This window comes from Chenopodium quinoa, unplaced genomic scaffold, assembly GCF_001683475.1.
Source record: "Chenopodium quinoa cultivar QQ74 unplaced genomic scaffold, ASM168347v1, whole genome shotgun sequence".
Classification (NCBI taxonomy): Eukaryota; Viridiplantae; Streptophyta; class Magnoliopsida; order Caryophyllales; family Amaranthaceae; genus Chenopodium; species Chenopodium quinoa.
The window spans coordinates 104,266-117,911 of NW_018745569.1; the positions used below are offsets into that span (position 1 = coordinate 104,266).

The following is a 13,646-nucleotide window of genomic DNA, read 5'->3' on the forward strand; positions in this document are numbered from 1 at the left end:
TCACAAGTCTACAATCTCTTTTTATACTATGTTTCCTAATTTTATTTAGACTAATTAACTAGGGGTACTAATCGAGCGAGTCGATCGCGAGCTAAGGGGTGTTCGGCTTGACTCGAAAACTTTTTACATGTGTTCAACTCATGCTTGTTAAACTTTCGAGCCAATAAAACATGCTCGGCTCATTCTCGTTAAAATTTCGAGTCGAAACGAGTAACTTACGATCAACTCGTTAAAGTTTTGGCCCTTTTAAAATTATAGGCCTTTATTTTTTTTTCACTTTATATTGTTTTTTTTTATATTTATTTATTATCGAAGATTTTCTCTTTCTTTTTTATAATATTATTTAACTCTTATTAAGTGTCAAATTTGTTTAAACACGATAACTGTGTTTGTAAACTCTATATTAATAAAATATATTATCAATTGCTCACGAGCTTATCGAGTCGAGTTAGAGCTTGTTCAACTCATGCTCGTTAACATCTCGAGTCGAGTCGAATTTGAGTCGAGCCAACTCGATTCGAGTTCGAGTTGCTTGCGAGCTACTCAACTTGATTAGCACCCTTACTCTTAACTCTACCCCCCCCCCCTTTTGTTAAACATATTATATCCACTTTTCGTTGAATTAAACTTAATTTTACTAAACTGAATTTAATTTGACTGAACTAGACTTATGTTTACCAAATTAAACTTATTGTAATAAATATTAATTTTTAATTTTTAAGGTGAAGAGAACAGAGTCTTACAATATCTTTCTTTTTTTTTTTTAAGTTATACTTGCTATGTTTTTTAGTATTTACATTGACTTATGCATTATTCACATACTCTCTTTAAAATTTAATAACTATAATAAAATAAATAAATCTTATTGTATAATATATCATTGGGTTATTTACAATGTCTATTTTGATAATTTAATTTGTATAGTTTCCTCAAAAATAATAATAATTTAATTTGTATAGAGTCACCTTTACTTAATTCCTTTAATTTTATAGCAAACTTTTTAAAAAAAAATTAAATAAAAAAATTCAATGGTACAATCCCACACTTTGTAGAGACAAATTCGACACTTTTTTTTTTTTTATATATTTAGACATGGATTTCATGTTAAGGTTCAACCCCATCTGAATGCAAAATACAATATTTTTATCCAATATTCACCTCATGCCCTATAATTATATTCTTTAGGAGGCATTCGCCCTAGATAAACTACCCACCTCGCAATGTCCCGACGCGGAGTCTTTTTAAAGGGATACACAGAAGTCCAAATATTTGAATTGCCTACGAGTCTGTTCTATCTAGGAGGGCAAGAAATTCCTTCTTACAAACCTTCACCTATTGCCTATCCCTAGCTAGGGGCGGGCAAAAAATCCGATCCGAACGATCCGATTCGAAAAATTAGGTATCCGATCCGGTTTTTTCGATTTTGGATATTTCAGATCAGATTCGAATCACGAATCTAGAAAAATCGGATATCCGATCTGATCCGACTTTATCAATATAAAATAAAATTATAAAAAAAATTAACTAATTTGCAACAGACTCCCACTTAGAATGTTAGCTCTAATTATAATGTAATACTGTATTTGTATCTTGGATTTTAAGGAAGTGATTTTTTTTTTTTACAAGTATTTTTTAGTTGCCTTAATAATCAAGTGAACCTTATTGCATCATTGTGCTTGAATTTGTTGCGTTTATTTAAATTTTTTATAATTATTACGAAAGTTCATAAAATATAAGATTTTAAACAACTCAAATTAAGGGCATTTTACCAAAAGAAATACCAAAATTTCAATATTAGTATGCGGATTGGATATCTGGTGATCCGATCCGAAATTTCGGATATCCGGTTTTTTTCGGATCGGATTCGGATCGTAATTTTCCCGATCCGAAATTTTCGGATATCTAAAATTTCGGATCGGATATCCGAAATGGCCACCCCTATCCCTAGCCTAGAGGTGTATGGGCTATAGAGAATATATACCTATATACTCAAAATTATGTGGGTGTTAAGTATTAACACATACACAAAAGAAAGAGTAAAGATGTTACGCATATATTGTTAATGCCATGTTTTTATAGGACAACATTGTTAGTTGTGAATTTGTGATTTGACTTTTTTTTTTTTTTAAAGTAAAGAGAAGTGTGATCAAACCCAATCACTTGAAAGTATAGAAAAGATTTGACTCTAACCAACTATATCAAGTGTTGCTTGATTAATCGTGATTGATTGAAGTACAAATGAGAAAAAACAAGTGGCTTATGAGTTTGTTGGCTTTGTGTCTCACGTGCACCACTTCTCCAACCATAGAGCATCTATATTTTGGCATATACCTTATCTTGAAAAAAAAAAAGAAAAATTAATAATAATAAATAATAATAATAATATTAATTATTAATAATTAATAATGGCTCTTCACCTTCCAATCAAACTTGGTTTCAAAAAAAAAAAAAAAAAAAAAAAAAACCTTCCAATCAAACTTTACAAATATCTCTTTCAGTCTTTTAACATTATAAGTGGGCTGAGGCGCTGAGAGGCTAAAAGTAGCTATCAACTGAAAGATCAAATGCACCAGAATACTCATTGATATATCCGCTTTGATCTTTCTTCTCCTCCATAATCCATACTAGTATACTAATACTAGTTATTTACTGTATATTTGTTTTAAAGTTAAGGAGAAGGCGTCTTACTAGATCAGAACCTCTCACAGACAAGACCCCTTGGAAGTGGGGAGGGGGGGGAATGTAAGGAATCCCCACCCCCCAAGTGGCCTCTAGTGGATCCACAACCTCATGTTTGTGAGTAGAGGTGGCCAGTGGGCCGGGTTGGACCCAGCCCACCCTAACTCGCACGGCTGGTGGGTCACGTGGGTCCGACCCGGTTTCAATCCGGCACAGCCCGGCACAGCTCGGATTTAATCCGGGTTGTGTCGTGGGTCCAAAATTTTCGACACAACCCATTTCAACCCAGCTCAGTTTAACCCGTTTGATTCGACCCAAATCGCACAACCCGTTTTGACTCATTTAATTCGACACACCTAGCCCGTGAACCCACCTAACCCGACCCACCTGGCACAACCCAGCCCGCACGGCCCACCCGCACGAATGACCCACCCAACCCGCACGAGCCAACCCACCTAACCCGCACGCATGACCCACCCAACCCGCACGCATGACCCACCCAACCCGCACGGCCGGCACAACCCGCACGGCCCGCACAACCCGCACGGCCCGCACAGCCCGCACAATTCGCACGACCCGCACGGCCTAACATCCATTTTTAAAAAAAAACGGCTAGTTTTTTGTATCTAACGGCTAGTTTTTTGTATCTAACGGCTAGTTTTTTGTATCTAACGACTAGTTTTTTAAGTGTATGATCATCCATTCTATTTTTCCTATAAATACCAATTCCATTTCACTCAAATTTCCACACAAATTCAAGCTTTCTTTCTCTCTTACTTAAAAATTCTTATTGTTCTCAAATTCTCAAGTGTTATATAGAGTTATATTTTTGTTAAAAAAAATCTCCTTAATATTATTATTAGTATTCTTAAGATTCTAAAAAAAAAAAGTTATTCTCCATATTATAATTAGTAATCATACAAAAAAAAATGAGCTCAAGAGGAGGAATGGGAAGGAGTCAAAGTGGTGGTCGAAGTGGTAGCCAAAGGAGTGGTGGTGCAAATTTTTCGTATGAAATTAATACGGAAAATTTAAACCAATTTGTCAATGAATATGGAGATTATGGTTTAGGAGATAGGCAAAATATTCAAACGTCTCCACCACAACATTTCTCCCACGAGTCCCACCAATCATCAAGTTCAACTATGCCACCTCCATCGCAACCAACATCTCAACCTTCATCTCAAGGTAATTTCTAATTAAATTTTTATTGTTATGAATATTTAAAAAAACTATTATTAATGATTATAAAGTTAGTTTAGTTTCCAATTTTCTATGATTTACAATTAGTTAATTACCATGAAAAATGCGTTTAAATAAGTATAATTAAAATATTTAAAATTTAAAAGCTTATTTTCATGAATAGCATTTAAAAATTAATTTTAATAATTTGATTTATGAAAGGTGGTGGCGGTGAAAGTAGAGGTCGAGCACATTTTTCTTGGGTGTGGAAACATTTTGAACGAGTTGAGGTCACACCCCCGGGATGGCAACCTGGTCAACCAAAGAGGTTCACGTGTACATGCCTAGTTTGCAAGGCGCTAGGTGCAAATGTCAAGTCATATAATTGGAAAACGGGAGATGGAACCGGAACCTTGAGTCGGCATTTGCAAAATAAACACGACTTGTTCGAAAATGGCCCCCGTCCTTCGGGGGGTGGCGTCCAAACACAATTGGGTGGATACATGAACCAACCCGGCGGAGGTACACCTTTCATTTATAATAAAGATAGAATGATTGATGAAATGAGTACTTTAGTTATTGCTAATGAATACCCTTTTAGTTACGGTGAAAATGCAAACGTTGAGCATTTTAATAAAGTTGCATTACAACCTGCATTTACTCGTGTCCCCCGAAATACCCTAAGACGTTATACACAAACTTCTTATTATAAGTATAGGAGTGGTTTGATTGAATTATTTCGTACTTTTGATGGTCGTGTTAGTTTTACAAGTGATACATGGACTTCTAGTTTTGGCGAACCTTTTCTTTGCATTACTGCTCATTGGGTGGATGATGATTGGTTTATTCAAAAACGTATACTATGTTTTCAAGCTATGGAAGAAAGGCATACCGGTTTTAACATCAAAGTTCGTATTTTGGATTGTTTAAAAGAATTTCACTTGAATAATAAAGTTTTTTCTTTGTCTCTTGATAATGCAACTGCAAACACAAAGTGTATTGACTATTTGAAAAATGACTCCGAGTTGAATTTGTTGTTGGGTGGTAGTCTCTTGCATGTTAGATGTTGTGCTCATATTTTGAATTTGTCTGTTCAAGAGGGTCTCGCTGAGTTGCAACCATTACTAAACCCAATTAGAACAGTTATAAAATGGATTAGGATTACTCAGTCAGTTAGAAGAAAGTACATAGCTATGTGTAAAGAGAGAGGTCTTAAGAAAAGACAATGGTCTATTGATACCCCTACCCGTTGGAATTCTACTTTCAAGTTGTTGAGTGATGCTATAAAGTATCGTGATATTTTGACCCAACTTTACAATGAGACTCGTGTTGATCCTACTGAGTTAATAACCGAAAGTCATTGGACTAATGCTTCTTTTGTTCGTGATGTTTTAAATGCTTTTGATAGTGCAACTCATATTTTCTCTTATATTTATGAGCCTAACGTTCATTTAGTCATAATTGAGTGTGTTAAAGTTGTTCACACCATCGAAGAGCATATGAAGATTGATGGACTTCGTCCCGTTCTTGATAGCATGAAACGTAAGTGGCATACTTATTTTAGTGAATTTCCAATCATTTATGGAATTGCTGCTATTCTTGACCCCGGTGTCAAAGCTGAAGGTTTGGAAAATCTTTTAGAAATTTTATTATACAAGTTTAAGTATCGATTATGATGTTAGTGAATATATTAACAAATGCAAATCTGTTTTGGGAGACCTTTATGATCATTATGCATCTATTTATGGTTTTGATTTGGCAACACCAACTACTACTAGCACTTCCGATTCTAGATTTGGTTTTCTTGATAAAGTTATGAAAAAAAAAAAACACAAAGCATCTACATCATTCTCATCATCATCTTCTTCAACACTTGCTATTAATGATTATTTGTCATATCAACATGAGACCAACAACAACTTTCAAATTATAAAATGGTGGCAAGAACATAAAAAAAGTTTTCCTATATTGGCGAGAATTGCAAAAGATATACTTGCAGTTCCCGCTTCATCTGTTGCTTCCGAGTCTGCTTTTAGTGCAGGTAGAAGAGTGTTAGATGAAAAAAGATCTCGCTTAACTCCGGAAAGCATTCAAATTTGTGTTTGTAAGAAAGATTGGGATCAAGCTGAAAGAAGAACTCAAGGTTTAAAGGAAGACGAAGACGATGAAGATGATCCTGTGATGATATTGGAGTCGTCAACGGATGATGCAGCTTCCGGGGATGATGATGCAACAAACATGGGTGGCTAGAAAAGTCTAAATCAGGTACGCTAAGAACTACGTGGGCTTTGATTCTTTCGGGATACGTAGGCAACTTATTTTTCGAAAATTACAATTTAATTGCAAAATTAAATTTTAGTTTTCTAAAGATAGGTCCAAGCCCCCCCCCCCCCAAATTTCAAAAGAAGTACAATATAAGAACTACGCTGGCTTTGATTCCTTATTTTATAATATAAGGATACGTAGGCATCTTAATTAAGAGCAAGCCATCAAATTGTTAATTTTGTAAAAATTAAAACACCACACAACCCACCCGACCCTAACCCACGAACCCACCCGACCCTAACCCACAAACCCACCCGACCCTAACCCACCTAACCCACAAACCCACCCGACCCTAACCCACTAACCCACCCGACCCTAACCCACCTAACCCACAAACCCACCCGACCCTAACCCACTAACCCACCCTTCGACCCACCCTAACTCACTAACCCACCTTGACCCGTCTAACCCACGAACCTAGCTCGACCCACCCACAAACCCAGCTCGACCCACCCACGATCCGTCTAACCCACAAACCCAGCTCGACCCACCCACGACTCGTCTAACCCACGAACCTAACCCTGGTGTGTCCAACTTCTCCGAACCAACCCACGACCCGGCCCACCCTACCCTACGTGTGTCGTGCCGTGTGTCATGAAACCCCAACCCGCGACCCACCTAACCCTAACCCAGCTCGCACGACTCGCACGGTGGACACCTCTATTTGTGAGGTACCGAGGTGACAATCCTTTCCACTAGACCACTACTACTCTTCTTTCCATGTATAATTGTTACAAGAGGCGGAAGGCGGCTTCAATTATGACAAACAAATAGTAGGCTTGATTAATCCCATATTCGCATATCATATTGACTTGAACCTATAAACAATAGTAAGTTTTTCAAAGCCCCAACTTTATAAAATTCAACACATTTACCTACGGCATCGAACGTTCCACATTCAAACAAGTACAATTAAAAAGTAGACATTTTAATTAGAAGGTTATGACACTAATCTTCCCAAACATAGTTAACTGACTGAATTTGTAGCTTAGCATTAGCTTGTGTACAACAGTCATCATTGCCATATCCACAAACCTATAACCTAAGACTTTTGCTTCGGAGGCACATATTGAACACGCTCATCCTCACAAATAGCCTGCAAAAAGAGAGGAGAAATCTATCAGTTCCTTAATATGGTCCTTGAACAAGTTACAGAGAAGAGACGGGGAAAACGGCAGGACTGTAGGAGTCAAGAATACATATTACTAAGACAGACTGATTGTTGCAATTGATTCAACACGTATACTTTTTGCTCGTTCACATCAAAATTCTATGTACACAACAATAGCTAAATGCACACGTCATACAGGAAGGGACAAAAGGCACCTCTGATGTGAGTAAAGAAACATGCTCTTTCTATCTTTGACTTTGAGTAAATTTCATGTCGAAATCTTTCACAAGCTCCATTAAAAATATACAGATTCATTTCAGGAAATGGTAAGAGGTCATTTCACTATTTCACCTATTAAGATGCTTGCTTAACAGCTAAAATGGTCAGTGTAAATTTTAGTTCACACTAATGCATCTCATTCCAGAAAGCATGGTTTCTGAAATAGCATATAGTCAAAGTTAGTTGTCAAACATAAAATCATATTTCAGAGGATAGAGACATAAAATCATACAATAACATAATAAAAAGGAAGTCAAACAGTAACCAATGTGGACAGTTGAGAGCATTGAACTAAAAGGGTGACATCAGAACCACCAAAAAGGAGAGCTATAAGGTTGCATAAGAGGGTCAGAGGTATAGTATAACATGACAACCAAAAAGAGGGTGAAAGCCAATTTTTTATGATTTTTCTCAAAGGGAACAAAGAATTGTGTCCTCAATTAATATTTAACAATAAAGAACCTGAAAGACCAAAGCTTAAATACTTGCACCAAAAAATCCAAAAATAATCACACACACACACACACACACACACACAGAGAGAGAGAGAGAGAGAGGGAGAGAGAGAGAGAGAGAGAGAGAGAGAGAGAGAGAGAGAGAGAGAGAGAGGGGAGGGGAGGGGAGGGGAGGGGAGAGGGGGGGGGGGGGAAGGAAGCTTATTAATGTGCCTATTCAAAAACATTGACAATTTTTCAACATAATTATCAACATAAGTGATCCAGGTAGTTGCCAGATGTAAACATCAATATGCACCTGGAATTCCTCAGGAAGTGCCTCTGATACAGCAAGGGTGTAGCATCCAGGAACAAATCTTCCTGAAAAACAGGAAAAACATCGTCATATTGTGCTCCACATCTTTCAAAATGATTTGATAGGGAAAATTGGAGGGCATGAGAATGAGGGATTCAATATCCCTTGTTTGGATGTGACACTTCATTTTCCTTTCCCTCAATTTCTTCTAACATTGAAAACAATATTTCCTTCTCTTTTTTGGGGGTGGGGTGGGGGGGGGGGGACAAATGAAAGAATTTCAACACAATTAAAAACATAAATAGACATCATGCAGAATATTTCTATTAAATTGTCAAATATTAGGGGGAGTAAATTGCTTATCTGTAATAAAATTATCTTTAGAAACTATCCATTCACTAAATTACATTGACAAGTAACTCAACTCAAGGATCCCACAGTAGATCGTATGATAGGTCATTAATTAGAAGATTTTTAAACCAACTCCAAGTTGCAGTGAAAAAAAAAAAAAACTGATAAAGTAATAATTAATCTCGTATATCAATAAAACCACAGTGCAAGCCATAATCCAACATAGACCTGTCATAAAGGCATAAACTGCATAGTAGAAACACGTACTGTCGTTTAATGGAGATTAACAGACATTGTTGTGGCAGATCATTAACATTCTTAACAAAGGCACAAAAGAAAATGATAACATGGACTCAGGCTTCTACCATTAAACCCATAGTGATTAGCCATTAAATATCAATCCATAACAAAAGAGAATCAAAACCCATAATAGAACATAATATCAAACACTAGATCATGGATGAAATAATGTGATTAGTGATATGACAAATTAAACAACACAGAAAGTAAGCAAAAAGAGTAGTATGAGAGTATACAATATCAAACTTTGAGCTTTGAAGCTAAAAAAGGTTACTAGTGTTCATAACTTCACACGGAATGTAGAAATCTACAAGACTAATTTTACAATGAAGATACATAGTTTAAGAACCCAGGAGCAAAGCCAGAATAAATTTGAACTTTGTAGGGGCATAATTTTGGGGCTAGGTGCTCAATCAAGGTGATTCTATTAAACCCTTCTTTTTGTAAAACACTAACCAGCCGGGAGGACTAGAAAAAACAATTTATGAAAGGTGAGATATTAAGAGAAAGCTTCAAAGGGGAAAGGGGCTACAACTTTGCACGTGTGTGTTGATACTTGATATGGGTCAGATCTTCTGAAATTTAATTATTTTGATGAAATATTTGTGTTACACATGTCTGTAGGAAGGTGAACCGATATCAATTGTCTAAAAAGGCCTCTTGGAAACCCCAAACTAATAAATTTGATGTACTTTGGAAAAGGCACACTAGAGCACTAAGCCAAACCCCATCAAATAGATATTCGAAATGCAAAACAGCATGAAAAGAATCAATTTCAAAAAAAACCTGCCCCAAATCATTCCCACACTATAACAAAATGTTTTGAACCTCTAAAGTAGTTTTTAAAATCCTCAATAAGAGAGAGCAGGCCCTTTTCTGTTTTTTAGATAAGAGAGAGAATGTGGTTGTGAAAGAGAGTGGAGCTAAGTGGGTTCAATAAATGGAATAAGAGAGGATAGAAAGAAAAAGGGTAGTGCAAAAAACATTTAGGAACAGCTCAAAATGAAAATTTACAACAACTTAAGGAATGGAGGGAATAATTAATTTGAGATAGTAAGTTGGGTTTAGGGTATTCTAAATCAAGAAGCTAGTGGGTATCATTTTGCCCATTTGGGGAAGCCTTAAACTACCTTTGAGCATTTGTTACTCCAGAAATACATTAGACTTTTTCCCTTCGAATTTGTACTTTCAGTAAAATATAGTTTTGAAAACAGCAAAAGGCTAGGTGGTACTGGTGCATAGCCAGTGTATGGTATGTTGTGTGGAACATGTGTAAACTATCCCCTACCAAGGCTACTATCCTAACTATTTTATAGTGTGGACCACCATATTCAGATACAACAGATGTGAAGAAAGAAACCCGAGCAGACTACAATATGGTTACACAACCCCCCCCCCCCCCAAAAAAAAAAAAAAAAAAAAAAAAAAAACCCGAAAGAGATACAAAAGCACAAACTCGAGACTTTGAAGGAGGTAATATAGCTAGTATGACACTTCCGAGTTCTAAAGAACATTTAGACCCAATCAGCCTAATAGATCCACTTTTGAAGTTAGCTTCCTAATAGATAAAGGCATAAAGAAGTTTGAAACAAAGCTCATTCCAAATTATGTGAGACAAAATATTCCTTCAATTTCACAAATGACAGCTATGTAGAGCCCACAAATCAAGCACAAATTCTTAAAGAGCTCAAAAGAAATACGAGTGGAAGACCCATTAATTTCAACAAGTAAAATGATCAAGAAAAAGGAGGGGGTCGCTTTTAATGTAATGCTTGTCTGTTTCAGTTTTCAAAAAAATAAAATAAAAACATAATAAAACCAACTAGCACTTATCAAATTTTACAAGTAAAAAATCAATTTAGTTCGATTAGAAATCAGTAAGTTCATAAAACAACACAACAGTGGATCAAATCAATTTAAATCAGTAACAATAATAGTAACAATCGGTTTTTTTTTTACTTCCTCCGGTTCGAATTAGATGCATCACTTCACCCAAAAAGCTCACATTTTTAGCAAAGTGATGCATCTTTTTTGAAACAGAGGAAGTAATAAAAAATCAATTTTATAAAAAAATAAGGTGAAGAAAACAAGCCCTAAGCCTCTAGACATTGAAGACATGGTGTGTTATAACGAGGATCCTATAGCACCATTTTCTGTTACAAGATTCATGTTCTTGGCTACCTCCACTCTATAGTTTCAAGCAAGGACAAATAGGTAGAATTAAATTGGCTAGGTCAAAATCTCACAGACACGTGCAACATAAGGAATCAATATTTAAAAATCTCATTATGAACTAATTGTGTATATAAACCTACAACAAGCAGAAAGTCAATGCCACATTATGGATAGAAATCAATGTAAGATAGTGAATGAAAGAAATGACCAAATCACTTATATTAAATAGGAAGCAAAGAAAACTCTGAAGACAGAAAGGACAATTTAGAATAGTTAGGGCAGCTTCCTAAAGATTAAGAGGAAAACAGATAGGAATTTATAGAACTGCTAGATCGAGACTGACCAAGCCCGGGTGATATAGCAGTAAAGAAGACAGACAATAAACATGCCCTTCTCACAACATATCACGTCGTTATACCACATGGGCTGTTTTGTAACACCATCACCTTTATGCTAATTCATTACCCAATACTGTGCACAGACTTCTTTAGAGTCCATACATAGTGTGTTTTACCCACCTAAGCCTTATCCTTCCCAATTTGTTACTAGAACACCCAAAACACCCTTCAAAAATTGCTCCTAACATCATTAAAAGGCCCGATGATGGAAATTTTATCCATCCAGTGTGCTGCGTTTAATTATAATTCATGAGTTAACATACACAAATGAGCCACTGGTAGTCCAATGACTCCGTACCAACCATAAAGTATATATATATATGAAGACAATAGGTCAATAGGTATGGTTTTGAAGAAAAAATTTGTTTCAACATCAAAGAGACAACAAGGAACCCAAAAAAAAGGAAGAGCACAAATGCAACAAGTGACATACCAATGCGTAGCCAGCGAGCAGCCCAGCTCCGACTTGGATCCATAACAGAAATTATCCTAGAAAAATATGATTCTGGAAAATCAGGAGTTGCACAAGGGAGTTTCTAACAAGTAGCACTACAACACAACTCTAGTATGAATATGATATGCCTTTTTCAATTTGAACATGAGATAGATGATGTAATCTTATCAAGTCCAACACTTTGAACTTTCAAGGGATGAATAGAATCTACAAGAATCCACCTACCCATATAGCCTAAACATGTCTAGAATTTACAATGATTCTGTATGACAAAGGCCTAATAGATAAATCGAAGAGCATATTCGATCTTTGGTGCCTCAATGAGCAAAAGATATATTCCAGACGTTGATGTAGTACTTTGAGTAGGTTACTAAAGCTTAATGTATCATTCACAGAGAAATTCAGGAAATGCAATTACTTGAAATTAACAAAATTTAAAAACTGAGATATACAGGAGCACTACTTCAGCATCACTAAGAGTTGTCAGTATTTGCTTGTAAAAAATTAAGGTTGCGATAAGGTAGCTTCCGCAGCCAATACCGAAAATTGCAGCTTCTTGAAATCAACAAAATCGAGAAAAATGAAAGGAAAAAAAAGGCATTGATATGGTATAAGAATCCTCAAAAATAATAGAGATTGTTGGACAATTTGCAAATTCTAATGCAAGCAAAAATAATTAAAACAAACAACAAATATCGCAATTCGAAAACTAAAACTTGAAACCGATACCCAGAAACCCTTAATTCAACCCCCCCCCCCCCCCCCCCCCCCCCCCCCCCCCAAAAAAAAAAAAAAGGGAACATACCCAGTGAAATTAGGAGTAGTACACTCAACAACACGCTCATGATCTTTATCCAAGCCAAAGAAGGGACAATTTTCGCATCCTGATTCCCTAAACTGTGAATAATAAAATTGGTGATAAACCCTAAGAATTCAAAAATAATATAGGAGAAACAAAGAATGAAAGAAGCCTGGAAATAGAAAAGAAAGAAAAAGAGAGAACCTGATCATAGGTTTTGACAAGTCTGCAGCGAAGGCAAGCTCTAAGCTCATGTCCAAAGCTGGTGGGTATCTGTGCCACCACGCTTCTCATTATCTCTCTCTTTCTCTCTGCGTTGCCTGCCAATGGAATGTTTATTTACCTCCCAAAATCACAACAATGGAATGGAGTTACGAGTTTACGACGGAGTATCAATGTACTATACCACCCGCCTCACTGCCTCACGGTTTTAAAAGTTTTGCTTGAGTAGAGGTGTCAAAACCGAACTGAATCGAAAAAAATCATCCATTTTGATTGTAACCGTTTTGATTTGATCCGAGAAGCTCAACACCCAAACCCGATTTGTATCCAAATTGAACTCAACCCGAATTCAAATTTGACTCGATTTGAACTTAACCCGATACCGATTTGACCCGACTTGAACTCAACCCGAAACCGATTTGACCCGAATTGAACTCAAACCGAATCGGTTTGACCCGACCTAAACTCAATCCGAACCGAAATTGACCCGACAAACACCCGATTCAATCCGATCCGTTTTTTATCCGAACTGATATTAACACGACCCAATTTTAACCCGACCTGATTTTGACTTAACATGATTTCAAACTAACCATAATTTTAAACCTAGCTTATTATTTA

The 13,646-nt window shown here is 36.3% G+C and overlaps 1 protein-coding gene across 1 annotated transcript; it reads right to left on the reverse strand.

Moving 5' to 3' along the window:
* Positions 1 to 6,960: 6,960 nt before the first annotated feature.
* Positions 6,961 to 13,224, reverse strand: LOC110716292 (transcription elongation factor SPT4 homolog 2-like). Its single transcript, XM_021894904.1, has 5 exons — positions 13,008 to 13,224; positions 12,810 to 12,901; positions 11,984 to 12,039; positions 8,330 to 8,391; positions 6,961 to 7,282 (listed from the first exon to the last, which is right to left on the reverse strand). The coding sequence occupies exons 1-5, from the start codon at positions 13,095 to 13,097 to the stop codon at positions 7,229 to 7,231; spliced, it is 354 nt and encodes a 117-aa protein (XP_021750596.1). The 5' UTR covers positions 13,098 to 13,224; the 3' UTR covers positions 6,961 to 7,228.
* Positions 13,225 to 13,646: the final 422 nt, after the last annotated feature.